Source organism: Bidens hawaiensis, unplaced genomic scaffold (genome assembly GCF_021521415.1).
Source record: "Bidens hawaiensis isolate Kalapana, Puna unplaced genomic scaffold, B.hawaiensis_p1.1 tig00020121_1, whole genome shotgun sequence".
Taxonomy (NCBI): Eukaryota; Viridiplantae; Streptophyta; class Magnoliopsida; order Asterales; family Asteraceae; genus Bidens; species Bidens hawaiensis.
In genome coordinates, this window is record NW_027493060.1 from 322,692 (window position 1) to 350,573 (window position 27,882).

Sequence of the window (27,882 nt, forward strand, 5' to 3'; positions counted from 1 at the left end):
GAACGCCAACGGACATGATTTTTAAGTATGTTATACTAGACATACCTAGGAAGATTTTGGTGCAAAAACCTCAACCAAAACAGTCCCGAAAATGTTAGAATTGACAGCCACCCGGTAAGCCTACAACACGCGATTTAACGTTCAATAAACGGGTTATTATGACCAATTAAGGTGTAAAAGACATGAGGGAACATAGAACTAACCTTCAATTGAAGTTTTGGACCTTAATCTTGACTGCACAAAAGAAAAACGAGGGTGGGGAGGCTGCACAAACTTCCGATCGGCTGGATAGGGGAGGGGGCTGGGGTTAGTTTTTTTTTTTATGATATAATAAAACATGTTACACTCTAGCCCCTCCAATTTGAGGGATATGGCAACTTGAAAGGAAAGTTTAAATAACTTAACGTACCAAAAGGATGATAAGGTCATCGAGGAATGCCGGATAACTCCCGAGAAATGTACATACTTTACAAGCTTTAAATCTTTGAACCGAAAATTAATGGGCATTACAGATCAACAAAAGTCGGGCCTTTTGATCAAAGGTCAACAAAAGTCAAACTTTGGTCAAAGTCAACAAAGGTCAAACTTTGGTCAAACCCTAATAAACAATGGATTGTTTGGATGCTAGGGGTTCTATGAACCACTACACATTTACTTACGTACTTGTATACTTAAGGATGCATGTGCGAAACTGTTTGAATTAGCTATTGACTTTACTTAATTAGCACGCATTCGAGGTGAGTTTCACATCCACTCTTTTTTACTTACTCCTTTTGGGGAAGAAAGTATGCACAAAAATTATGGATACTATAAGACTGTTTTATCTCATGGATACCTAGTGCAATTACCAATTGAAAGTCATCACACACATCGGACCGTTAACTACGGTTAACTGACGAGGCAATATTAAGTAATACTACTGTGTTTGACAGCCACCACATGCATTAAAACTCGACGGGGGTCAGACGGGTGTAATATTGACCTAAACACATTACCAATTTCCAGTAAGGCTTGGCGGGAGGCACACAAACGAACACATGTCAGCTTCGGTCGTGGTGGAACACACACTATTGTATCATGATATCTAGAGTAATTAACTAGTGATAAAACATTGTTTACTTTATCTACATATTTAAAAAAAATTTTCAGATTAAAACATGTGAACTCACATGATATGATATGATATGATATGATATGATATGATATGATATGATACACATGTATAGGGAAACAAATGTGAGGGTATAACCCGTATACAAGGTATATGTATGCCTTCCAATATCTACACCCGTATACAATGCTATAAGCCTTCGACTTACTTCTTTTATGTGATCTCCACCAGAACCTCTTATAGTAGTTGTTAATATAAGTAAGAGAAACTTTGTCGACTAAATGGCAACATGAAATACATTGAGTAATTTGTGAGTGAGGTGTTCCAATGGAAGACTTTATTATGTAATATGACATAACATGCTCTGTTATGCAATGATGTAATATGATATGATATAATATGTTATGATGTGATATTATTTTACATGATATGTTATAAGATGAAATTTTTAATATGATACGATATGATACTATGAAATGATACGATAAGATATGATACTATACGATCCCAAATGAAATGTACGATCTAATACGATATGATATATCAAGATGTAATGTGATATGATATGGTGTAATATATGAAAGAGAATTATAATTATTATAATAAGAGTTAATACCTTAAAAAGTAACATATGTTTTTATATTTTATGAAAAACGATCAGGTTATTTTGCTATATGCAAGTCACTAATGAAAAAGTCCGTTGTTGTGTGTTCTTAAACTTGTTTAAAAGGTTGTAGTTTTGAAAATAACTCTTAAAGTGGTAAAAGGAAAAAAAATAATAAAAACAAAAAAAAATATTGTATTATTTCTGTAGATCCCAACGCGGGTGGATCTAACAATAATCTTGGATCAACCGAGCTTAGTGCTAGCGGAAATCACACTAAACCACCTAAGCGGTCTCGGATCTTGAGATATTATTTTCGGGTGGTTTGAGAGAAAGAGAGAAAGTAAGTAGAGTTTGCAAAAAGTTTTCTATTGATCAACTATTAACTCCTACACTTCTCATGGCAGGGAAGCATGCATGAGAAGTAAGTCACATCAAATGCCCAATAGGCTTTACAACATTATTTCTCTTAGGTCTATTACATTCAATACTAACAACTAAAGCTCAAAACATATAATTACAATACAAAAGACTAAAACAAAATGGGACTAACAATTTCTTTTCATTATATCGAATATCACTTTATCATACTTTAGCCAATTCAAAAGGTATCAAGTCATTATTAAAAAATATTCACAAGTATGTTCATATTAGACATGGTTAATGACTTTAATAAACCAAATATCAGTTTATTGATGTAGTGGTTTAGGGTATATATTAAGCCTTATAAATATAAAAATAAAAAAAAAAGTAAAATTTCACTTCATTTTAGTTTGTTGTCTTTTGCTGTCTCAAATCAAATTGAATTTGATTTCCATCTTAATTTGTTATGTGATGGATTTTAATTATTATTATTTTATCGTATTAAAAAAACTCTACAAACCATACCAAACCAAATCAAATCAAACGATTTATTCATCTTATCAGTTTTGGTAAAATATAAATACGATGGAGATATTGATAACCAAAATAAAAAAAGTTAAGTGTAAAATTTATTATACAACTCTAATTGCAAGAAAACTTTTGCAAACACTATTAAAATTTTGTGTTGTATTAATTTGTACATCAAGATCATCAAAGTCGAATCAGTTAATGTCAATATTTTATCCATAAATTTTACACACAACACATTCAAACATTATCAAAATTCTATGTTGTATTCTACATCAAGATACATGTCAGAGATGGATTCATCTCGATCGTTGATTAATATGTTAACGAGTGCTTCAGTAACTGACAAAGGTTTTGTCTAAGAGTAGTTCAGCAGCCACAAACACATTCGATAACACCTGAAAATTCCTGGTAACACAAAGTGCAAATGAAATCCTTAAAACACTTCAAATATTTAGACTTTTTTATCTAAGCTTTACATGAGCGTAAATTAATAATTAAAACATTAAGATATACATAATTATCTTACCATCAACTTAATTTCTCAACAAATTGCAAATCATCAAAAGTTGTGTTTGTTATTGCCAAAGATTTGACGTTCTTATTATCCTGTAGGTAGTACAACAATCTAAGTTATAAACAAATATCAATAATAGTCAAACATAAAAAATGCATTCCAAAGTGGATCTAGGACCGTGTATAGACAGAACTTACGATTGACAATGGTGAATCATTGTACATATAACTCCGCCTCTGAGCGTAAGAATGAGCTCGTACCCAAAACAAACATCCTATGTTAAATTGGATCTCCATTGATCTTTCTCTACTGAAGATCCAAGTACTTTGATTACTCTTTTCTAATATAAGGATCTATGATTTTAGAGATCTCAAAAGTCTTTTTATGCCTCAATGTGTGATTCGACACTCATCTCGTTTACATCTTTTGGCACCCAAGTGTCAAGTTTTATAATGAAAGCAATCCGCTCACAATGCTAGCCACGTGGACTTTATTTATTACAAGCAACTGATGACTTAAATCATGGCGAATGAAAGAATAACACGTTGCAACTTGGCCAATCATAGAGTGGCACGTTGCACCTTTCATTCACAATGGCACATTTTGCCATGTGAACTTTATTTATTACAAGCAACCGATGACTTGTCATGGCGAATGAAAGAATGACACGTTGCAACTTGACCAATCAGAGAGTGGCACATTGCGCCTGTCACTCACAATGGCATGTTTTGCCACATGGACTTTATTTATTACAAGCAACTGATGACTTGTCATGGCAAATGAAAGAATGGCACGTTGCAACTTGGCCAATCATAGAGTGACATGTTGCACCTTTCACTCACAATGTCATGTTCAATTAATAAAAGAAAATCTGGATTTTCCATCTCATGTTTTACGAACCTAGCATGGACTTGAACTAAATTTTCCTACAATCATTTTCATCACAAACAATTGATTACTTGTCACGAGCAATTAAAGAGTGACACGTTGCAACTCATGCAATCATAGAGTGGCACGTTGCACCTTTCACTCATAATGATATGTTCAATTTATCAAAGAAAAGCTTGTTTTTTCCATCTTGGGCTTTATGAACCTAGGTTCCTAAAAAAACTTCCTACATAAATTATTACAACTAATTGATGACTTGTGGCAACCAATTAAAGAGAGACAAGTTGCAACTCGTACGATTATAGAGTGGCACGTTGCACATTTCACTCACAATGACAGCTTTGATTCATCAAGGAAAAGGCTAGGTTACCGTCTAGGATTTTATGAACCAAAAGTCCTAAGTAGATCTCCTATAATAATTGAATTAACTTCTAACATCTTATATTCATCAAGGAATACTAAGCATACAGTCCATTTAAGCCATTATTAAACCACCTAGATAACATATGTAAAGGTGGAAACAATCAACACATAATATAAATAGATTTGAGCATCTTTATCATTAATCATAAAGTATTATTGTAACTAAACGTCAAATAATTTTGACTATAACAACTTTTAAGTTGCGAAATAATGTTACCTAGATGCAATGTTTTAAAACCCGGTTTTTGAACCTTACCAGGTCGAACTCAGGTTCAACTGGGTTGACTAATTAACCCTAACATTCATAAATAATCTAAAAGTACATGATTCCATGGTATAAACCTTAAATGCGCCTAAACTCGACTCAAGCTCGTGTAGTACCTTAAACGAGCCAAAGCTCGGCTTTGCTGTGTGAAATATAATACATAGAAGTCGAAAAGAGTCAAAGACGTAAAACTTAAAAAATAAAGATACACAAGGCTCGGCAAGCCTAAACGAGCACTCATACAAGGCTCAAGCTCAGGCTCAATAAGCCAATAAGCTTTGTTTGAGACTCGGGCTTGAAAAAGTTGGGCTCATTTGCACCCCTATTAAAATCTCTTTGGAAGACTTATCATGTTTAGATAATTTCAATTATTTTACAATCTAAGCAACTATTTATTATTATTTCATTATAACTTTTAATATAAACGGAGCCCATTAAAGACTCCCATGTTAGAGGTGAAAAAAAAACCCGAACTCGGAACCAGACCCAAAAAAACCCAAAACTGGTTGTTTTTATACCCGGGTTTTTAATATCCAAATCCGTACCCGATCCTGCCCGTAGGATACGGATAGGATATGCATTTCAATACCAAAACCCGTACCCGAACAGGACCCGATTTTTACCCGGTAATACCCGAAAACCGGAACTGGTTCCATACCTGCAACCAGGTTTTTCCAAAACCCGAAAACGGATTTTTCAAATACCCAATCTCTACCCGAAAAAAACCAGAAAAATGCCCGAAAAATACCCCTAAAAAGTGCAACCCCTTAAAATTCAATCTATACCCGAAAAATCCCAAAAATAGGGTTTTTTCAATACCCGAAAATAGGATACTCAAATACCCGATTTTAGAATACCGGGTCTCTACCCGACCCGAACCCGATACATAAGGTATGCCGGTATGTTTTTAGAGACAACATACGGACCCGAACCCGACCCGATATTACCAATACCCGATTTTCCAATACCCTGTCATACCGGAACCCGATTCCATATCCGAACCTGGTATTTGAAAAACCCGATTTGTGCACCTCTACCCATGGTAACCCAAAAGTCCAAAAGTAAACAAAACGAGAAATCAGAACCTCCAAATTCCTGAAACCGATCTATCTATTTCATCATCTTCTGTTAATAATCCTAATTTCTGTTAATAATCAATTGGCAAATATGAACCAGAAAGCCAACGTATCCAAGGAGCTTAATGAAAGGCACCGAAAAGTATGATTTATTTAATAATATTATCGTTACAATATTATTTCATGCATGTTATTAATATAACTTGGAAGATATTAATCTGCATGCATGTTATCCAAATATGTTTATATATATTAATTGCAATTTTTTATAGTTTGATATGCATCTAAAATTATTGTAGCTTGTTAGAAAGCAATATATTATGTATTTTCACAATGAAAATAGTATAGGACAGTTAGGACCCAGGAGATCACGATTCAACTAAACAATCAAGAACATAACAAGAACCCTAAACACGAATTGTGTTGATCGAAAAAGACACTTTACAACTGAATGTGCATCTGTGTTTATACAACATGAACGGCGGTTATATAACTACCTGGTGGTTATTTAACCGACGATGGTGGTTAACCATAACCACGAATAACTGCCTAACCGCCTGAATTACATACCCGACCCCTTGACTTACAAATATTACATGAAGCATCTTAAACTATACTTTAGACTATTTACAATCTTGATATGGTGAAAATATTCATTTGGTCTGTATAAGGTGTTATGCGAGATGTTATACAGACTCGTATAACTTTCTGAAACTGACTGATGTGATTGTTCTATGTTGTGTCAGAAGTCACACGGGTCCCTATGATTTTTTCCCAAAATCATACGGGCCGTGTGGCACTATATGGCACGTATGATATGGTGAAAATATTCTTTCGGGCCCGTATAAGGTGCTATATGATATGTTATACAGACTCGTGTAACTTTATTGAAACTGATTGTTGTGACTGTTCTATGTTGTGTCAGAAGTCATATGGGTAGTATGATTTTGTTTTCCAAAATCATACGAGCCGTATGACACTTTAGTCCATATGATATGGAGAAAATGTTGATTTGGGCCCTTATAAGGTGTTATACGAGATGTTATACATACTCGTATAACTTCCCGCTTCAATTGTTGATCCTATAATCTTTTATGTATCATCATAATTTGATATATCTGCAAAACTTGTCTATAGATACTAGAAGGCCTTCTTAAATTGCCAGAGAATAGAGAATGCGCTGATTGCAAAGCGAGGTAAGTGTTTTATTCATAATATAACATATTTAAAATGTCGAATATTATCAAGCTATATCGATCTTTATGACAACTTCTAAATATAATGTGGGCCTTTTTGTCACGCAGAGGTCCTCGATGGGCTAGCGTGAATCTTGGCATCTTTATATGCATGCAGTGTTCCGGTATCCACAGAAGCCTTGGAGTTCACATATCAAAGGTAATAATATTTTTCATATTCTCACCTTTTAAAAACATTACTGTAATAACTAAATATATCATATAAATATGTCGATTTGCATTTATACTTATTAATGCGAATGCAGGTGAGATCTGCTACACTGGACACATGGCTTCCCGAACAGGTTGCATTCATCCAGTGTAAGAGAATTCAGTTTCTTTAGCTTTGGAATAAGTTGAAGACGATTAAAGTTTATGTTTCGTGAATTTAATATCATTTTTATGCAGCAATGGGAAATGTGAAATCAAATAGTTACTGGGAAGCAGAACTACCTTCAAAGTATGACAGACTTAGCATCGAGAATTTCGTTCGCGTGAAGTATGCATCTTTTTTGTTCTGTCGAGATTCAAGAACATTTATAATATTAGTTAAATATATTTTTTTTACTTTTGTTCTAAGGTATGAAGAAAAAAGATGGGCTGCTAAAGATCAAAGGCCAATCTCACCTTCTAAACGGCAACAAAATAAACAATCGCAAAAACATGAATCCTCAACATCGGATGAAAGAACGAAACCGCAAACACATAATACAAAAAACAACATTTCTACTACAAAAGCCAGCCTCCCTGTGCCTCCAAAAGCATACGAGCCCGTACGTTAAGTTTGCATATTTCAATTTTCAACCCCTTTATATGAAAGGTTAAACATTTAAATATTCAAAAAGCAGGTGACACAGAAAGCTGAGTCAGCGGTCTCATCTGCTGACAATGCAAAGGAGGCTGCTGACGTGGTCCCACCTAAAGTTGAGGTGGCAACCGATCTTTTCGATATGCTTACAATGGAAGATAGTCCTGTTCAAAGTGGCTCAAAAGCAACTTCTGCAGATGATTTATGGGCTGCATTCCAATGTATAATTAATTTTGTAATCATATTTGAAGTGTTAATTATTATTAAAAAAATAATATCTCATCGACATTATTTCATCTTGCAGCTGTTGACGATACATCAGCAACAGACACAACACACAATCCGAAATCTGTAAATAAATCCAAATCAACTTCTGAAATTCAAGATTTATTCAAAGATCCAATTCCAGTTTCACAAAATAATGCATCAGAAACGGCTCAAAAGGATGTTAAAAGCGATATTATGAGTCTTTTCAAGAAAGTTGGTTGAATGTTCATATTACTTAATATCGTATCGGTTTTGAAATAAGATGTTAATGTATTATATATGTTAGCAGGGTAATACAACAACATCATATTCTCTTCATCATCAGCAGCAGCTTGCCATGCTGGCACAACAGCAATCATTAATTATGGCGGCTGCAGCTAAATCAGGTGGACTACCTAAATTTTCTGGCAGTTGGCAGCAGACAGTGCCAGGTGGCACAAATTTATCCAATCAAAATTGGCCAACCGGTTACCAAATGCCTGGAATGATAATGCCAGCTGGTGGAAAAGAGGAACTAGAAAAATACCTGCAGCAGGTAATAATATTCAAGATCTGTTAGCTTTACTGGTTTATGACGACCGTGAGTCGGATGGTAATGATAACGGGTCATTTTGGTCTAAACGGGTTGAATTGGGTTGACCCGAAAACACTTTATTGTCCACTTTGTCAGTAAATTATTAGTGTGTACATATCATTATGACACTATTTTCTCTGTTTTGAACTAGATGACGAACATGGGAGCGATAAATTCAGATGGGAAGTTAGTTCAGGTTCCAACATCCGGGTATGGTTTTGTACCAAAAATATAAAAAAACTTCACACAAATATATTAAAAAAAGGTCTTATGGTTATATATTATGTTTATATCAGCTTTTACGCCACAGGGCTAAGTGGGACGACACTTTCTGGTTCGACGGGTCAAGATGCTTCTTTTAATGTGGGCCCATCTGGACCGTCAAAACCGCAATCTTCTGCGCTGACGTCATCTTTATCTCCTACAAAATCTGCCAAAGACTATGATTTCTCTTCATTGATGCAAGGGATGTTCTCAAAACCGTAGTAACCTTTTTTGTTGTTTTTATGCAAGTTTTATAGGATACCATAAATTGTAAGTCCAATAGAAAACAAATGCTGGAAAATGTAAACTAATTGTAGAGAAACTTAAGTTCAGTTTCTTTCTCACTTCATATTTTCATTCTCTTATGTGCAGCCCAGCCTTTGGCCCAACGGTATTATTACTTTTTTATATAACGGTTATATATTTTTCTGATTGAGTTCAGGATGCCAATAAGATTGTAAAGACTGTGCAATCTGTTTCTTTTTAATAAAAATAGACAAATATCATATTAATTTTAGTATACAAACAACATCTGGTAATACACTAAAACTTGTGCATCAAGGATAATGAAAACTATACATGTTTATCTGATTCATGTCCCGTATTTCACTGTAAACTACATCACCATTGTGGAAGCTGGGAAAGCCTTGTCAAGAAGCGTGAAAACACCTCCGACTAACAGTAATGCACCACTGCAAACAGGAACATATGTGAAAATTAGCACCCGCATGGATTTTAAAAAAAATCATGATATAAGCTACCTGATAGGGTTGATCCATGCTGAAAACTTGCGAAAAGAGAGCAGACTCTGTGCACATCAGAAGATCCAGTGATAGGTCAATTTGGATAATGTTTTATCTCTAAATACTTAACGGGTAAAATAGATAAATTAAATTTAGGTAGAGTTTAAATGGTGGTGTATCTAATAATACCTGCAATGCTCCAGCAAAAGAAGCTGCAAGAAGCAGAGGAGCAACATAGCCAGTCGTGTAAGTCAATAGTAAGCTGCCACCTATTAACGGATCCTGTTGCAGATAAAAAGGATCATCACTCATAAATTTTTATTTACATTTTTATTATTATATTTAACTTAACAGTAAGGTAATAATACATAATATTATATAACAATACCTTGGATGCTGCAACATATCCAAGTAAGGTGGCCAGCACAGGCGTACTACAAGGCGATGCAGCTAAAGCAAAAGTAAGACCGGCCAAATAAGCTTGAATGCCTGATAAATTAGTAGTATGTTTGGTTGTTAAATTACATCTCACAAACATAAGTCAAATAAAATAGATGATTAAGGAATAAATTAAGTTGAATTACTTGAAGGAAAATTAGCAGCAGCAGCGCGTGGGTCAAAGTTGTCAAAGAAAGAAGGGAGTTGCAGCTCTATTACCTGCAACATTAGCAAAAATATATAAAATATTTTAATCTTGTTTAAGGCGTAATACAGATTAAAATCAAAATATGATTTCATTAATTACCTCTAGAAGATTTAGTCCCATAACAACAGCCAAACCAGAAGCTGCCAATGGTAAACCCTGTCCAACCTGTCCATACGCCTTTCCAGCAAACGAGGCTGCTACACCAAGTAATGCCAGTGTAGTGGCCAAACCCATTGCAAATGCTATCGAGTCACCTATAACCTAATTCAAACCATTTATATATAAGTGAAGTGCAAAAAATGAAAAAAAGAGAAAAAAAACTATGCATTTGAGAAAATTCTTCACAGGTTTAGATTTCATCTCAACGCTATCTCAAATATTACTTGGTCTAAGAATCTTAAAGTTGCATATGGACAACCATAAATTTCAAGCAAATAATGAAGTTTGAATTGATATCAAAAGACAAAAAACAAGAACGTGGATAACTCCCAATGCTTTATTAATCAAGGAAAATATAGGCTCAAAAAACCCTGATTACAAAGACTGTCTCAAAAACCATAACTCAGTTATGAGATCTTATAATAATAATCCTTGCTAGCCCTAACTTAGTCAACTAGAAATTACAATTAATATAACCCAACCCATTTAGAATTTGGCCTCATCGCCTCCTTCCCTCGGGCCGACCCCACATGGGCCGTAAACAGAAATTAAACCCAACAATCACCCCCCTAATTTCTGAACCGAAATTGGGAGGTCTTCAACTCCAAGAAGCTGTCTCATCTCAACAAACTTGACTCGAGCTAAAGGCTTCGTTAGGATGTCCGCCTTTTGTTCTACACCGCTCACGTGTTCAACCATCACCTGCTCACGATCAACACACTCGCGTATAAGTGGATATGTTTACTCCTACCATGGAACACCGGGTTTTTCATGAGTGCCAATGCCGAAACGTTATCAACTCTAATAAGAACCGGCTTCTCTAACCATCCCGTAATCTCGGTAAGGATACCACGCAACCAAAGTGCTTGACACGCGGCTGCGGTTGCAGCCATAAACTCGGCTTCACACGAAGACAATGCCACAGTTGTCTGCTTTTGAGTACACCATGTTACCAGAGACCCATTAAAATAGAACACAATTCCGCTGGTACTTCTACCATCATCTCTACCCGGTGCATGGCTACTATCACTATATCCGACTGGCTCACGATTCCCACCATACATGTACCGAACCCCGTAATCAAGAGTACCCCTCACATACCTTAATATGTTCTTTACTTGCTGCAAATGAGAGTTCTTTGGCTCCTGCATGTATCGACTTGCAATACTAACCGCAAACGACAAATCCGGTCTAGTATGCAAAAGATACCGTAGACACCCGATCATTCTTCGGTACATAGTCGGGTCAACCGGTTCCCCGTCTTCGTCTTTCGACATCACAGTCCCAGGTTCCATCGGACACTTTGTCGGGTTGCACTCGGTCATTCCCGCGTCTTTGAGAATCTTCTTTGCATAGTTGGTTTGAGAAATTATCACACCATTTGGGTCTTGTGTGACTTGAATTCCCAAATAATAAGACAATTTTCCCAAGTCTGACATCTCAAACTCCCTTTCCATATACCGTTTAAAATTAGCAATGAGAGTCGGACTTGTACCGGTCACCACCAAATCGTCCACGTATACTCCGACAACTTGAAAGTCATTACCGTGATACTTCGTGTAGATGGCTTGCTCATGGAGACATCTTTTGAAACCAAACCTTTTCAATGTTGCATCCAGTTTGGTGTTCCAAGCACGTGGTGCCTGTCATAACCCATATAACGCCTTCGACAAACGGTATACTTTGTGTTCAGCCCCTCCTTTCACAAACCCTTCCGGTTGACAAACGTACACCTCCTCCTTGAGATCACCATGTAAAAACGCCGATTTTACATCTAGATGGTGAACTTGCCAACCCTCGAGCGCGGCTATTGCCAAAATCAACCTTACCGTCTCGATCCGAGCAACCGGGGCAAACACTTCGTCAAAATCGACTCCATGTTGCTGAATATACCCCTTCGCTACGAGACGGGCCTTGTATTTATTAATAGTACCATCTGGGTTTCTTTTTACCTTGTATACCCATTTTACCCCTATCGCTTTGTGCCCATTTGGAAGATCGGTCAACTTCCATGTACCGTTTTTCTCAATCAAACACAACTCACTCTTCATGGCATTTACACAGTTTAGATCATCCTTAGCATCAGCAAACTTTGTTGGTTCATCATCGTCAACCAACAACAACTCATAATCTTCACCCCGATTAACCCCATCTGCGATAACGAAATCTCTTAGCCTTGTCGGTACCGAGTGTGCACGGGCTGATCGCCTTAATGGAACTACTTCAGCTGCTGTATTATGACTTGTATTGGGCTGACCTGTTTCGATTTGGGCCTGCGGGACATGTTCCGATTGGGCTTGTGGGCCCGCTTCATGTTCGGGAATATTATGGGTACTCGTACCTGAGTTGGGCTCCGATGCATCCCCATCCGACTCAGGTTGTTCACTACTGATTGTCGAACTCGACAATCAGCTCTTCGGGTTCTACTGCAGATCCGTTAACCTCCCATGACCAACACCTTTTTTCAAAAAATTCCACCGTTCTTCTCACACATATTTTCTGCTGAACCGGGTCGTACATACGATAGGCTTTTGAACCTGGTTCAGTCCCAAAATATACCATAGGACGACTACGATCGTTAAGCTTTTGCTGGTTAACTTTCAGTTCAGATGCAAACCCCACACAACCAAACACACGCAGATGCTCAATGTTCGGTTTTACTCCAACTAGGGCTTCATATGGAGTTTTAGAAACAACTGGTTTTGTGGGACTTCGGTTTTGAACATAAATTGCATGTTTTGCTGCCTCTCCCCAAAACTTCTTTGGTACTTTCATCGCTGCCAACATACAACGAACCATGCTAATAACCGATCGATTACGTCTCTCCACCACCCCGTTTTGTTGGGGTGAGTATGGAGCTGTAAGATGTCTCTTTATCCCCTCCTTCTCACACCAACTACTGAATTCGTGGGATGTAAACTCACCCCCCCCCCCTCCCCACGATCCGTTCGTAACACACTGATCTTGTACTTCGTCTCGACTTCGACTAAGGCCCAGTAACGTTTAAAAAACTCAAACGCCTGATCTTTGGACTTTAACAGAAAGCACCACATGTAACGGGTGAGATCATCAACAATCAGAAACATATATCGGTTTCCCACTGGTGTGCATGGTGTAATCGGCCCGCATAAATCTGCATGTAATAATTCAAGCGGCTTCGTAGCTCGAAACGTTGCTTGATTCGGATACGGTTTCTGTGTCTGTTTACCTACTAAACATGAATCACAAATATTAATAGCATGAATAATATTAGGCATGCCACGTACCAAACCCTTGGTGCTCAGATTCTTCATAGACTCGAAGTTTAGATGCCCCAACCGGGCATGCCAAAGCCATGCGGGATCGTCAAGCTTGGCGAGCAAACACACCGAAACTCCCACAGTCAACTTGATCTTATAGAGACGGTTCTTTGTTCTTTGAACTCTCATAAGTAACTTTCCCGCTTCGTCACGTAGGGACAGATACTCACCTTTCATGTAAACATCACAATCGTTTTCTGTGTCTGACCGAGACTGATGATGTTGCTTCTTAGGCTCGGTATGAAATAAACATCGGGTAAGAACCGGTGTTCACCGGTCTTGGTTATAAACAATATCGACCCCTTTCCCTTAATATCCACACACGAATCATCACCGAACTTCACCCTTCCCGAAATCCGCTCGTTTAACTCCGAAAAATAAGACCGGTTTCCGGTCATATGATTTGACGCTCCTTTGTCAAGATACCAAATGTTCTCCTCCATTGAATCGGATTCGAAGTTCTTTGGTATCACTTTCTGTTCGTTAAGGTGAACAGTTTCATGCATACACCTCATCATGAAATTTGCCGGGTCACGTGGTTCAGTCTCGGCAATGTTTGCTTCCTGATCAGTTTTCTATTTTCGCTCCGGACACCTCGAGGCAAAGTGCCTAAACTCATCACACCGAAAACATTGCACCTCAGATCGATCCTTCTTACCCTTTTGTCAGTCATCAGGTAAGTTTTGACTAGGATTACCCGAACCTCGTCCTTGTCCTCCACCTCGGCCTTGCCCACGGCCTCGGGTGGCCTGACTTTCACGACTACGCCCCTTAAACTGATCATAGGAGCGACTCTTACTCGATTCAGCTTTGGTGAACATTAATTTGCTTTGGTTTTCTACTTTGCCATCTTCGTCTTTTATTCGTTCTTCATACGCCTTAAGACAACTTACAACATCATCAAAACCAATAGTTTTTAAATCAACTACCTGTTCAATTGAAGCCACCATGTAAATGAACCGAGCCCTTGGTAACCCATTCAGAAACTTTTTAACCAGATTCGTTTCTTCAATAACAGAACCAAGCGCGGCTGCTTTAGAAGCAAACCTGGATATCTCCGAAGCGAACTCATCAATCGTACTAGTCTCCTTCATCTTTAAGTTCTCGAGATCTGACATTAACGTTTGTAGTCTCGCCTCTCTCACCCGGTCCGCCCCGAGATGACGAGATTTAATTGCATCCCACATCTCCTTAGCGGTTTCATTATTTCCAACCTGCATAATCTGCCCTTCCGGTAAAGCTTGAAATAAAAGAGCAATTGCCATATTATTCTTTTTCACATATCTACTCGTCCCTGGATCAATCATATCCCATACCCCATGCACATTGAAAATGGCTTTCATGCGCATGGACCATACGGTATAGTTGGTCATGTTGAGCACCGGACATTGAAGTGAAACAGAATTACCTTCCTTTGTTGGTGGCGGCGCGTTGTCTGACATCACCCCGCGTTTTCTTTGACGGCTATAATACAAAGGTGTACCCAGAACTTTGATATCAGCCAACAACCTCGAACCCGAGAACTTTCCCGAGTATGGTTGATCGATAACCCTAGGAGCCGCCTTGTACCTCTTCGGTCTTCCCTGCCAACGATCCGAACAGCTTCTTCACAGGTACTTGAACGATTCCGCTCTGATACCAATTCAAGTTTGAATTGATATCAAAAGACAAAAAAACAAGAACGTGGATAACTCCCAATGCTTTATTAATCAAGGAAAATATAGGCTGATTACAAAGACTGTCTCAAAAACCATAACTCGGTTATGAGATCTTATAATAATAATCCTTGCTAACCCTAACTTAGTCAACAAGAAATTACAATTAATATAACCCAACCCATTTAGAATTTGGCCTCATCGCCTCCTTCCCTCGGGCCGACCCCACACGGGCCGTAAACAGAAATTAAACCCAACAATCACCCCCCTAATTTCTGAACCGAAATTGGGAGGTCTTCAACTCCAAGAAATAACAGAGGCGGCAGTCCCCAACCATTTACGTAAAATAGATCGTTTTGGGTTGTGATTTATTTCAAACGAGTTGAAAATAACAGAAGTCTATACACTTAATGCATGCAACCTCCTGAATTGTTTTTATTCCAAGATTTAGATTATTATTGTAATAATACTGTTTCGCAATAACACTTAATGATGGAAGTTCGTTTATGTTCGTTATAAATATATTAAACGAACGAACATGAACAAAAAAGTTTGTTCGTTTTGTTAAACGAACAAGACATGAACACATGTATGTTCGTTCATTTATGTTATTGAACGTCCGTCATTTAAATTTCTTTATGTTTGTTCATTTACATCGTTAATATATTCATCTAAACTTTTTGGCCCATTAGAAGTTAGTTTAGTTTTAATAACAATCAGATAATTTACCTCTGCTCTACTTTTTCCAGATCCAAATGCACCTAACATAGCAACAGCATGCCAGGTCAGCAACAAAGTTATTAAACCAATGTAACCATATCATTCTACAAAATTAATGTTTATACCAATATAACCGAGTGTTAATGGTAGAACGCTTAATGTGCAGGGTGAAAGGCTTGTCACTAGGCCCGCACCAAATATAACTGCCAAACTGTGGAAAGATAATTAGGAGACAAGATAACAATGCATGATTGTTATTTTAAAAAACTAATGTTATATATAACACACCTAGTGAAACTTAAAGCTCCTAACTGAACTTGAACAGCTTCATTTGCTTGTTGTCCAGCGTTATACATGAGGCCTCCAAACCAATCTCCAAGGCTTCCATCAGCCAATGTGTAAACAGAATAAGCTGTTCTTTCCTGAATTAAACAAAATTAATATTGAGTACATAAATTCATTTTCAAAATGCACATCAAAACAACTGTTTTTAAAACTAAACAAGAAAGGTTCATTAGTTTAATTGACCTCATCGAAACTTAGTAAAAAAGTAAGCTGCCTTAAAGTTAGATAAAATGGTCCATTAGAGAAGAGTCAACAAGTTGGAAGAAGTCAAAATTGATGAGAAAGGGTTCATCCATACCATGATATCTTCCATATTCAAGGCATGTGCACTCTCACTATAAGCCAAAGTTGCAGCTAAAACATCAACATAAGTAAATCAAAATCATAATCAATTTAATTAGTGCTTTTTAGGGCTGTAAACAAACATAACCGAACTGAACAAGGCCTTGTTCATGTCCGTTCGTTAAGCTTTTGTAGGACACGTGAACAGTTCACGAACAGCTAACCGATCGAAATTTCTTGTTCATGTTCTTCCGTTAAGGAAATGTACTTGTCCGTGAATGGTTTACGAACATAAACAAAACAAACACAAACAATGTTTTACTTAATTTGGCTAACCAGGAATAGTCAGTGTCAAGTGTCAACGGTTGGTCCGGCTACCAAGTTTGTGCTGGTGTTTTTTCAACATTCATAATCATATGTTAAGTACATGTATAAATTAATCACATAACACTCATATATATTTTTGTTTTATAGTTAATCATTTTGCTTAAATCTAGGGGTGAGCCCGAGCTCGACTCGTTTAACTTACACAGAGCTCGAGCTCGGCTCGTTTACTATATATCAACTATTTTTTAGATAATTATAATTATTTTCATATATTTTTTTCTATTATAGTTTTATGTAGAAAATAATATATATTATTTAGTTATTTTTATTTATTTTTTCATAACATTATATATATTAATTAATAATTATTAAATACATATTTTAAAAAAATTATATAAATGACAGGCTCGTTTAGGCTCGCGAGGCGGCTCGAGCTCGTTTATTACACGAGCTTACTTTTAGGCTCGATCAAAATCGAGCTTTTTAGCGAGCCGATCTCTGAGTAGCTCGGCTCATTTGCAAAATAACTTAATTAAACAGTACCTGATATGGCGGTTGTTAACGAAGTGATTCCTAAGCTCGATTTCAGGTCAATTTCCGAAGAAGACGATACTTCCTTTGTGTAACTGGACGAATTGTTCACCGATTTGATTGGAGGTTGGAAACTAGCTTTAATTTGATAAACAGATCCAGTTCGTTTAGATAATTATGTTAATGAACCGGTAAATTAGGGCAAGTGGATGTAAGTAAGTAACTAACTAACCGGATATGATGTTGTGTGGTGGCCGACGGTAGCTTGAGATGAGACGATGAGGTACGCCATGGCGGGAGTTAATAATACTCAGATTCATAGGTTTATTGGATGAGTTGAAGGTAGTTAGTTGAACCACAGGTTTGTTGCAACGGTTTTTTTGTAGTAGAAGCAACATCAGAGATATTTATTACATTAATTTTACTTGGACACACCACGTTTAACTTGGAGTGATTAATTTCTGATTAATCGTTAGTCCTCGTTTTATTGATTAATTTTGGGTTACTCGATTAATGGTCAAATTCGAAAAAATCAGGATTTTGGTTTTGCATGTAATAAAAACCGAAAAAACAAACCGAATTCCTAGATTTTTATTTTTTATGTATTTTAAGTACTTTATATGAATTAAACAAATATGTAACTCCAAATACTTTTGCCAAATGTATATATAATAGTCTATTAGTTAACATTTAACAAAATTATTTATAGTTTTATACCCAAATTCATTATTATCAGCCAACTTTATTTTCGGCCTAAAAGTTTCAAGCTCAAATGGCAAAAACCGAGAAAACCGAAATCGAACCGAAACCAAACGAAACCGAGACTAAAAAAACCGAAACAGAAAAGTTCCAAAAATCCAAAAACCAAAGTTTTAATTTTCAGTTTGGTTTTAGCCCAAAACTGCACCACGCACACCCTGAGACTGAACAGGTTGTAATAAAAACGTTACACGGACGGTGGGTTGACTTTATGAAACAACATATTTTTGCTCTTATTTTAAATTAGTTGGCGGGTGGACTTGTTAAATGAAATGGGTTCAATATATGTTAATCTGAACATGACGATTTTTTATGTTAGCTCAAACACATGTTTATCAAACACGGTAGAGGTGACAATAAAAAGCCTAATTATTTCAGTCCGCCTGGTAAATTTGTAATTAATTGATATATATTAATCCTCATAATCAAATAATTAACGTTGGATTATAAATAACTACTTGTAAATACATATACAAAAACCCATTTATCAAAGCATGCATTTTCTTAATCTTTTGAAATGATAATATACACTTTCAATATGGATGACCAAATATATACACTTTTTAATGATATATATATATATATATATATATATATATATATATATATATCATGGAAACCATTAATGGGCAAATTTTCGTAATAACAATTGTGATCGTGACGATGGCCGCCAACTAGGATAGACGTAAACTCAAAACAAAGATTACAAAGCCTAAATTCGTTGATTCGTTCAGACATATCCCTTTCACGAGTACACAACAAAACGTCTTTGGTTTAATGAAGAAAAACCAGCAATTCGATAGCATTTGCTTGTCGTACGACTAGACTTTTTACAACTAGAACTCAACTAGCAAAATGTAATGCTACTTCCTAACTTGGTTAAAAACAAAATGTGGTTAAAAACACAGCAATGAAATATCAGCAGCAACACATAGCAACAATGGCTTTAATATGAACAGTATTTCATTTTTATAATAGCAAGAAATCTTTATAAAGTATAAACCCAGAAAGGAATCTCGCAAGCTTCTCTTTCGATCTATTTTCTAAAAAAGATATAAAAAAATATCCAAGTTTCTCTGAAAATCACACCAATTTCAGAAGGCAAAAATTTCCAGTTTAGAACACAAGTACTAAAGACTGTATCATGAAGACACCGTCCAACGGTTCACTGTACGATCATCACCAACATTTGTCGTTTCACAGCATCAGGTTGGCGCCTGCAAATAAAAATGATATCAACACATTGAAAAAATAAAAACGATATTTAAAACTTATATGCGGGTCAGCAGGGCCGACAATGAAGAGGGGCCAGGGAGATCGATCGTCCTCGACCCGGTCACCGGATAAGCCCGAATTTTTTTTGTTTAAAAAAATTTATATATATATATATATATATATATATATTGAAAAAATATGTATTCTTAATGTTTAGTCCCAATTACTCAACTCATTTAAGCCCATTTTTATAAAATATGTTTTTTGCACAACCAAAAGTGCATAACCAAGTAAGCCCATTTAAATAATTAATTGTTTAAACGCAATAAAAAAATAAAATAAAAAAACCTTTTACTTAAAGCCCATTTTTTCACCTTCGGCCCAAAATTTTTTAACGATTCTCAAAGACAGCCCTGCAGGTCAGCAACTTGTTCGTTGCAGACTTGCAAGTTGAGCCGAGTTGGTTAAACAAAACACTTTTTCTCCATATTTTTATAAATCCGATTCGTTCTTTTAGCTTTTTTATTATACTCATTTAACTCGTTAAAGATAAAATAACTCAAGTTGTCTCCTTTATAAAGAAACGAGTCAAAATTGCACTTCTACTTAGTGAAGTTCCATGATAAAGTTATTAAATTTTGTTATTGTCACCGGATTAAAAAATAGCATGGCATACCTGATGAGGCTATTTTGCAACAGATGTCTTCCTAATTCCAATTGCTATGTTTCCCCCGGGTTCCACTCGATAAAATGTGACTGAAAAGAAATGCATTGCAAGCACTTATGCTCAAATAATAATGGTATGTTAGAAATAAATGAAGTAGCATGTTTACACAAAGTGAATGTAGTCAAGTTATATTGACGAATTAAAAGTCTGCCAAAGTTTAACCGACCCGTTTACTTTTACTGAGCTTGGGATCTCAATTGTTATTAGCTTTGAATCAAATGCATTGAACTGGTTGCAACTTATAAGTCTGTAAGAGTTTGATTTTAATGCATACGGCCTCCTAAATCATTTTTATTTTAACAATATAGATTACGATTACTATAATAATAATAATATTTTTGTAATAATAACCAACGCATTCGTTATTTAAACAAATGAGGAAAAAAAAAGTAGTGTGATGAAAATTTCACAAAAGCAATAGTTACCTGTATCGCCTGCGTGCAATTTCTTTACAGTCAAAAATTCTCTGAGGCCTTCTAAAACATATGTTCTGCTACCACAATTAGGCCAAAATCGATAGGGAAAATGCCATTCTTTGTTTTCGGTATCCAGAATACTCATTATAAACCCTTTGGGCTCAGAAATTTCTGGAAAATAAGCCTGAACAAATGTTAACATTACAAATGTCATTAAACTCTTATAATGCTTTATCACAACGATAATTTTTTAATTATATACACAGTTTTATCGTCTTACCTCAGCGTATCTCTTAGGGATCACTATACGGCTTAATCGGAGGTCAGCATCACTAGCAGTCAATAACTTTTCAAACAAAGGAGTGAGCACCGATTTGGTACTAATTTACAATTAAGGATTTACATTAATCAAATATTTTAATGATAAATTGAATTAAAAAATAAAATAAAAACTAGAGGATACGTCATCGGGATGCGTTGTATGTCTGAATCAATACCACCAGACCAGCAATGAGGTTCAGTTTGTACTTTCTTGGCAAGATCAGGCAAATTCATAGGTTCTGTTTGAAATTCACGTGCATACCGCCTGTTTCGTGCCTATAAAATGTGAAATGTTAGAAAAGTAGTTTTCATTTCTGGTAGCAGAAAATTTTAAAATATGTGCTTTATAAAAACAAACTACGTCTTACCTGAACGAGGTTTTTCTTGGAGCATTCCATGCAAATCACACCACCAAAATCCAGCAGAAAATATTGATTGAATGACACAACACATCCACAATGAACCAACTGCAAAATCAAGACGAAAAAAACCAATATTTTTTAAATAGTACTTTTTATGTGTGGCGCGTCATTAACTATATATTTTCATAATTATACTCACCTTTCCACAAGATGCACAGTCTCTCCAACCATCATCGTTTGAATGAAACGTTTCACAGAACCTTCCATCCTCGTAAACACAACTAGTGGAAGAAAAATATTCGTACTTAGTTAAAAGGAAAAAAAAAACTTTTTAAATCAAACAAAAAACAATCTGCAAAACTCGACTATTGGCTCATGTCAAAATTTTCTTCTTGCCTCATAAAGCAATTTTGCTCCAAGAAGAAACGAAACCCTTGATCTTTATTAATGATTCAACAAGGTCGCAAATTTTGAAGCCTTACGTAACACCGAATTCGATAATTCTAATCCAAATATTGAATATTGAGATGCATGCAACTATACCTAATTATCTCATTTTGATTGTTCAAATCACAACACCAGCAACCCAAAATGCATCCTCCCCAAAGTAAAAGATTAAGTTGTTAAATCAAACACTTGCATAACAAAACATCAAGACTAAGTTAAACCCTCATGATATGTTAATTTTCCCAAATACATTTCCCACACACATAATCCCTATCTTGTCAAAAGCCCTTTGGTCGTGCGCCTAGGCCCTTAGGCGAGGCGCAGAGAACGCATCGCTGCCATTCAAGTGATCCGTCGACCTTCTGGCAAGATTTCGACCATATTTTGTTAGGATTCTGGCCAAATCCTTTAAATTCCAGCAAACTTCCGCAAAATGCGGAAAAACAGGTCTTAAACATCCAAAAATGAACCGAAACTAGCCTAAAACATGTCAAAAACCCCAAAAAATTGTGTGTTTATGCTGCATGTCCTTGTCTTGAGCCCTCGCTTTATAAGCCCCTTGCACCTAGGCCCAAGGCTCACCCGTTGTGCCCAAGGTTGTAAAACTAGTGATCAGACTTTAATGTATAATTTTCAGTTTTATATATACACACACACATTTTTATATGCAATTTTCCGTTTCAAATATACACATACACACTTTGGCCCAAAATTGACTAGAATCTCGCTGGAAACCAGAAACCGCTGATTTTGGCCGAAATCCCGCCTGAAATCACCGATTTTGGCCTGAACCTAGTCAGAAAACACCGACTAAGTTCGCTTAATCCCACTTTGACCACTGACTAATTAACTGACTAGGGTGGGGACTAGCGATTAGTCGGGATTTTCACAACACAGCCTTTGACACTAATGAATCATTCATTCATCCCCTAACAATTTCACAGCAACCAATCACACCATGCAAATTTGCATACTTAAACTAAACCCTAGCATATTACTTGCAACCATCAACCATTAAAAATGATAATAAAAACTGATTAAACTACACACTGCACTAATACAACAGAATCAACAAATCAGCACATAAAACCTAACAATTAAATCAAACAAAAACACTGAAATAAAAGAGGGGAAAATATAATAATAATAATAACAACAATAATAACAATAATAATAATAATAATAGTAATTTTCAGTTTTATATATACGCTATTACACACACATTTTTCTATGTAATTTTCTATTTCAAACATGCACATGCACATGCACACTTTGGCCGAAAATTGGCTAGAATCTCGCTAGAAACCGCTGATTTTGGCCAAAACCTCGTCAGAAAACGCCAAGTAAGTTCGATTAATCCCGATTTTAGCCAGATTTGAACATTGACTGATAAATTAACCGACTAGCCCAAAATGTACCTACTAGGGTGGGAACTAGTGATTAATTGGGAATTAATCAGCGCCTAACAATTTCACAGCAACCAATCACACCATGCAATTGTGCATACTTCAACCCTAACATATTATTAGCACATAATATAATACAGAATCAACTAATTAGCACATAAAAACAACTAAATCAAACAAAATTGAATACAATGAATAATAATAATAATAATAATAATAATAATAATAATAATAATAATAATAATTACGCGCATCGATAGCAGAGGTGAGCACGTTCGCCGTTACGGAGTTTCCATCCGTTACGGAAGCAATTGGAAGTCGAATCATGGCATTGAAAGCAGCAGGACGATGATGACGATGAATTTGACGCCATTGCAATGGCGATCAGTCAATAAACCCTAGAAATTGTTATATAGTAAATGTTTTAAGAAGCATTTAATTGCAGGCTGACTGTTGAGCAGAAACCAGCTAATTGTTGGAAATGAATGTATCTGAAATTTATTTATTTATTTATTTATTAATTTGGGACAGATTATTTTGACTTGTGAGTATTCATGGTTTTCTGAGAAGTTTTTGGTTGACTGGCCTATGACTTTATTCCTTTTTTTTCTTTCTTTTATTTGAGTGGTGGAAAGTGGAAACGACGCTACGCGAGATATTCGATATTGGCTCGTTAAAATATTTGATCGAGCTGAAATTAATCGAGCTCGAGTCTAAAAATAAGCTCGTTTAATAAGCGAGCCGGGTCAGAGTTTCACTTATCTAACTCGAGCCGGCTGGCAAGCCTAAATTAGCCTATCATTTATATTATATAATTTTTTAAAATATGTATTTAATAACTACTAATATATATATATATATATATATATATATATATGTGTGTATGTTATGAAAAATTAAATAAAAATAGCTTAAATAATATATAATTATTTTATATTTAAAGATATAATTGAAAAATATATAAAAAGAATAAGTAATAAATAGTAAACGAGTCAAGCTCGAGCTTCATGTAAGTTAAACGAACCGAGCTCGAGCCTAGTCGGGCTCGGCTCGGCTCGTTTGTACCCCTATGTTTGACTCTGAGTATTATATTTTGTAGGCCCGTAAACGAACCAAGCGTTTGGTAAACAATTCGGCGGAAAGTTTGTTTATGTTTATTTATTTATGGTGGTGAATGTTCGTTTATGTTCGTGAATGTTCATTCATTTATGTTTGTTTGCATATTAATAGAAAATAATTAAAAAATATTTGTGTTTTAGAAATTATACCACCCTAATATATTATCTAGCCCTTGCTTATGATCATTTATGCTGGTTTATGTGTGTTTTTGTTCGTTTGCATATGTTTATATTCGTTTATCTTTGTTCGTGAACTATGCGTTTAGATTTTAGATAAACAAGCATGAACACAAATATTTTTTCCAATTAAGTGACATATAAACTTAAATAAACAGTACAAACATGATCGTGTTTTTTCTTTCAAACAACTTTCATTAAAACACAAAAAATTAGCAAGAAGCTAGAGCTAAAACAACAAAAGAATTAAAAAGAGAAATAATATCAATCATTCCGGTTTAAGCTTTAAACCGGAGATATATTTTTTATCTATAAGAACGGCAAGAATTTGATATCTTCCGCCATCTTTGACACCGAGAACACTTTGTTATTTCGCTTCTTGCCTTCCAAATACTACAAGTTGTCATCATTACACCCAAAAGTTTTTTTTTTCTTTTTATTGCAAATAGGGACTATTTTCTGAATGAACAAGATCACGAACCGAAAAAACGTAAATGGGAGAACTTATATTCTGCTACACATATTAGCAGTCTGACAAGAAGCGAGCAAATGAGCTTTGTTTTTAGAAAAATGAAAATCCTCATCGAGCTGACAAGAAACCGAATCAACTCGAATATTCCTATAAGCTTGGCCTTCCCGTGTTGCAATACGATCCATCTCAACATGCCATACAAATATGTTAACTTTTTCGGGACCCAATTATTCCACGCTGAATAGGGCGTTTGGACCTGACGCATTGAACAAAGCCTTCTTCATAGAAGCAACCAAAAATTTCCCGAATGAATCTTCAATCCAGACCCATTTGTCTTTCTGAACCGAAAGAACCACCTAATGACATAAGTTTAATAAATTTGCAAGCACACGGTTTTTTTTTCCAGACATTGTTAAACAGATTCGGAAAAGACATCCTTAAAGAGGTTCCGAAACCAATCAAGAGTCAATCTAGAAACAAATATTTATCCCATCCCCAGTAATTTCCTTGTCCGTGTGTAATCTGTAAAAATTCAGATTTGTTTGTAGTATATGAGTTATGATCATAGATATGACGTTATTAGGTGTATCGTGTAAGGTGATTAGTGGTGCGCTTGTGTCACATGAGGCCATGAGAATCGTTCATGTGCGATTTCTAAAGAGTGAGGCCCACATTCGATAATTAGTGAATCAAGATTAGGTTAGTATTTCATAATCGAGAGAAAGGAGAGACCAGCGTACTGCTAGGAATCAAAGCGCGTGTAGTTGTCAGTCTCTAGAACAGGACAGGATGAAATCCATTGATCGTAGTTCTAATCATTAATATTTTTTAGAACGGATTTTTTTTTCAGAAAAAATCAAAGTCTTTTTGTCCACCACGATACATCAACCCTCAATACTTTCTAAATATATACCATTTCTAGCTTGACGTTAATACAATCACTTGTAACGCTTTGTTGCAGCGTTTTTTTGAGCGTGCACATGCCACTCTGTAAAGTCTCACTGTGAAGACGAAACCAAAGCGGGCACATGCCACCCAGGTATTAATATGAAAAAAGAAAAATCTTGTTAAACATAACAGGACCATGTTATGTTTAACTTGCTTTTAACCCGTAGCCCATGAACACGACCAGTTTAACCCCCATGCAAATAAATTGGTTTAGATGCAACCAGCTCAAAAACACGGTCTCAAACACCTACGATAAAAGTATTGCAGAACCAACGCATCATCATACAAAATAAATCAATCACTAGCATAGGGAAACCCAAGTATACGAGTCTGGAAACATAAACAAAAATGCATCACTATATGTTGGATTTATAAACAATGAAAGTCAGCTATAACTTCAATCATATAGATTTTTTGCAGACTTGGTTCTCAAAGTCTTGCTTTCATTCTTCTTGACCTTTGCTTCAGATTTCTCGTTTTGAGAGACGGCTTTTGCTATGGCTTTTAGCTTTCGAACATTTTTACATCGTTTCATTTGTACTCCCCTCACCTTTCTAAACACAGACAGAGAAGTGAGTTTTAATCACAAAACAAACAGATATAGAACTGGCAACTAAAATTATAATATTAGACGCCTTTTGACTTTTTTAGCCAATAAAAAGAAAAATAGCTAAAAGTCAAAACAACTTGAAAGGCATTCAAATTGCATATAAAATGCATAAAGCCTCCTAAATCATTTTTAGTTAAGAAACTATAATATTGTTAGTGATAAACACTAGGTATCCGAATGTGACGCTAATCGTTTTAAGGGAAAACTATACACGTTGGACAAAAAGTGTTCATACACTAGCCTATAGCCCTATATCGACCAGCTAACGAATACTTGTTTTGACCCCTCGATTTTTTCATCTTTATTAGTTACCTCTTACGTGAATAAATTACTTTAAGGGTTACTAAAAAAATCCAAAAAACTAAAAGACAAGACAAAACAGCAAGCAAAAGATAATAAAGACTATTCAACAGGAAAATGCAAGCAACACTTTGATACTTGGATTTACCGTTTTAGAAAGAACATATATTTCATGCACTAAAGTTTGTCGTCATAAGATTATGAATATGACTCTTTTCACAATATAAAGATCACAATATGATTTTATTGAGAATAAACCCTGCTACATCTCATTTCACTTTTTTTCACAACCCTGCTACATCTTAGAAAAGCTAACCCTAATCTAATACGAAAAGTAAACTTAAACCCTTTTTATGTTGTGTTCAAAGCAACACACACACACACACACATATATGCATACCTATGCAGTCAATCTCGGTGGTATGCCGGTGGTATCTCGGTTATCGGTCCTCATGTGAAATATCGGTCAAAATGTCGGTCAGAATATCGGTCCCAATAATATCGGCAATATTGACCGATATTTCACCGATATATCACCGATATTCCCGATATCAGCATTTGAAGTCTTAATTTCCAACTTTTAGTGTTTAATGTTGGTGTTTCGAGTGTTAATCAGTACCTACTTGCTACAATTGTTAGTGTTGCAAAAGGTTAACTTGTTAATAGGAGAAGAATATACTGAATTGTTAGTGTTAACGTGCTATATATATAAATTCCGCATGATATAAACATTACCGATATCTCACCGCGATAACGGATATCTCAAATATCGGTCCACGGCCGATATCCGATATTTTTCCGCATTAACTGCTTAGATACATACATACATGTATATATATTAGACCATAGTGGCATTAGTTATAGTGTAGAGACTTATCTTGTAATTTGGTGGTATATAAACCACATTATGTACCTCTATCTAGCGACAACCTAATTCATCACAATATTTAAGATTTAATTTTGGTATCAGAGCC

The 27,882-nt window shown here is 35.8% G+C and overlaps 3 protein-coding genes across 3 annotated transcripts; 1 reads left to right on the top strand and 2 right to left on the bottom strand.

Moving 5' to 3' along the window:
- The first annotated feature begins 5,866 nt into the window (after window positions 1-5,866).
- LOC143559928 (ADP-ribosylation factor GTPase-activating protein AGD5-like) lies at window positions 5,867-9,145 on the top strand. Its single transcript, XM_077048351.1, has 11 exons — window positions 5,867-5,917; window positions 6,913-6,971; window positions 7,080-7,170; window positions 7,277-7,331; window positions 7,419-7,509; window positions 7,591-7,783; window positions 7,859-8,039; window positions 8,123-8,298; window positions 8,375-8,620; window positions 8,811-8,869; window positions 8,956-9,145. The coding sequence occupies exons 1-11, from the start codon at window positions 5,867-5,869 to the stop codon at window positions 9,143-9,145; spliced, it is 1,392 nt and encodes a 463-aa protein (XP_076904466.1).
- A 243-nt stretch (window positions 9,146-9,388) lies between these two features.
- On the bottom strand, window positions 9,389-17,922 carry LOC143559918 (cytochrome c-type biogenesis ccda-like chloroplastic protein). Its single transcript, XM_077048344.1, has 12 exons — window positions 17,859-17,922; window positions 17,643-17,768; window positions 16,789-16,844; window positions 16,434-16,567; window positions 16,271-16,356; window positions 16,155-16,186; window positions 10,412-10,573; window positions 10,251-10,323; window positions 10,055-10,155; window positions 9,856-9,948; window positions 9,685-9,731; window positions 9,389-9,615 (listed from the first exon to the last, which is right to left on the bottom strand). The coding sequence occupies exons 1-12, from the start codon at window positions 17,920-17,922 to the stop codon at window positions 9,540-9,542; spliced, it is 1,050 nt and encodes a 349-aa protein (XP_076904459.1). The 3' UTR covers window positions 9,389-9,539.
- A 1,476-nt stretch (window positions 17,923-19,398) lies between these two features.
- On the bottom strand, window positions 19,399-23,693 carry LOC143559929 (B3 domain-containing transcription repressor VAL2-like). The gene is made up of 8 exons (XM_077048352.1): window positions 23,532-23,693; window positions 21,630-21,711; window positions 21,437-21,535; window positions 21,211-21,344; window positions 21,028-21,127; window positions 20,757-20,931; window positions 20,281-20,360; window positions 19,399-19,606 (listed from the first exon to the last, which is right to left on the bottom strand). Exons 1-7 carry the CDS (start codon window positions 23,654-23,656, stop codon window positions 20,290-20,292), a joined length of 786 nt encoding a protein of 261 aa, XP_076904467.1. The 5' UTR covers window positions 23,657-23,693; the 3' UTR covers window positions 19,399-19,606; window positions 20,281-20,289.
- Window positions 23,694-27,882: the final 4,189 nt, after the last annotated feature.

Excerpts from the sequence above, each read along its gene's own strand:
- LOC143559918 (XM_077048344.1), bottom strand. The coding sequence starts at position 17,922 with ATGGCGTACCTCATCGTCTCATCTCAAGCTACCGTCGGCCACCACACA. Across the intron at positions 16,845-17,642 it reads GTTAACAACCGCCATATCAG|CTGCAACTTTGGCTTATAGT; the intron begins GTACTGTTTAAT and ends TTGATGTTTTAG. Across the intron at positions 10,324-10,411 it reads TGGGACTAAATCTTCTAGAG|GTAATAGAGCTGCAACTCCC; the intron begins GTAATTAATGAA and ends CTAATGTTGCAG.
- LOC143559929 (XM_077048352.1), bottom strand. The coding sequence starts at position 23,656 with ATGGCGTCAAATTCATCGTCATCATCGTCCTGCTGCTTTCAATGCCAT. Across the intron at positions 21,712-23,531 it reads CACCTCTGCTATCGATGCGC|TTGTGTTTACGAGGATGGAA; the intron begins GTAATTATTATT and ends TTCTTCCACTAG. Across the intron at positions 21,536-21,629 it reads ACTGTGCATCTTGTGGAAAG|TTGGTTCATTGTGGATGTGT; the intron begins GTGAGTATAATT and ends TTGATTTTGCAG.
- LOC143559928 (XM_077048351.1), top strand. The coding sequence starts at position 5,867 with ATGAACCAGAAAGCCAACGTATCCAAGGAGCTTAATGAAAGGCACCGA. Across the intron at positions 8,299-8,374 it reads TTATGAGTCTTTTCAAGAAA|GGTAATACAACAACATCATA; the intron begins GTTGGTTGAATG and ends ATATGTTAGCAG. Across the intron at positions 8,621-8,810 it reads TAGAAAAATACCTGCAGCAG|ATGACGAACATGGGAGCGAT; the intron begins GTAATAATATTC and ends GTTTTGAACTAG.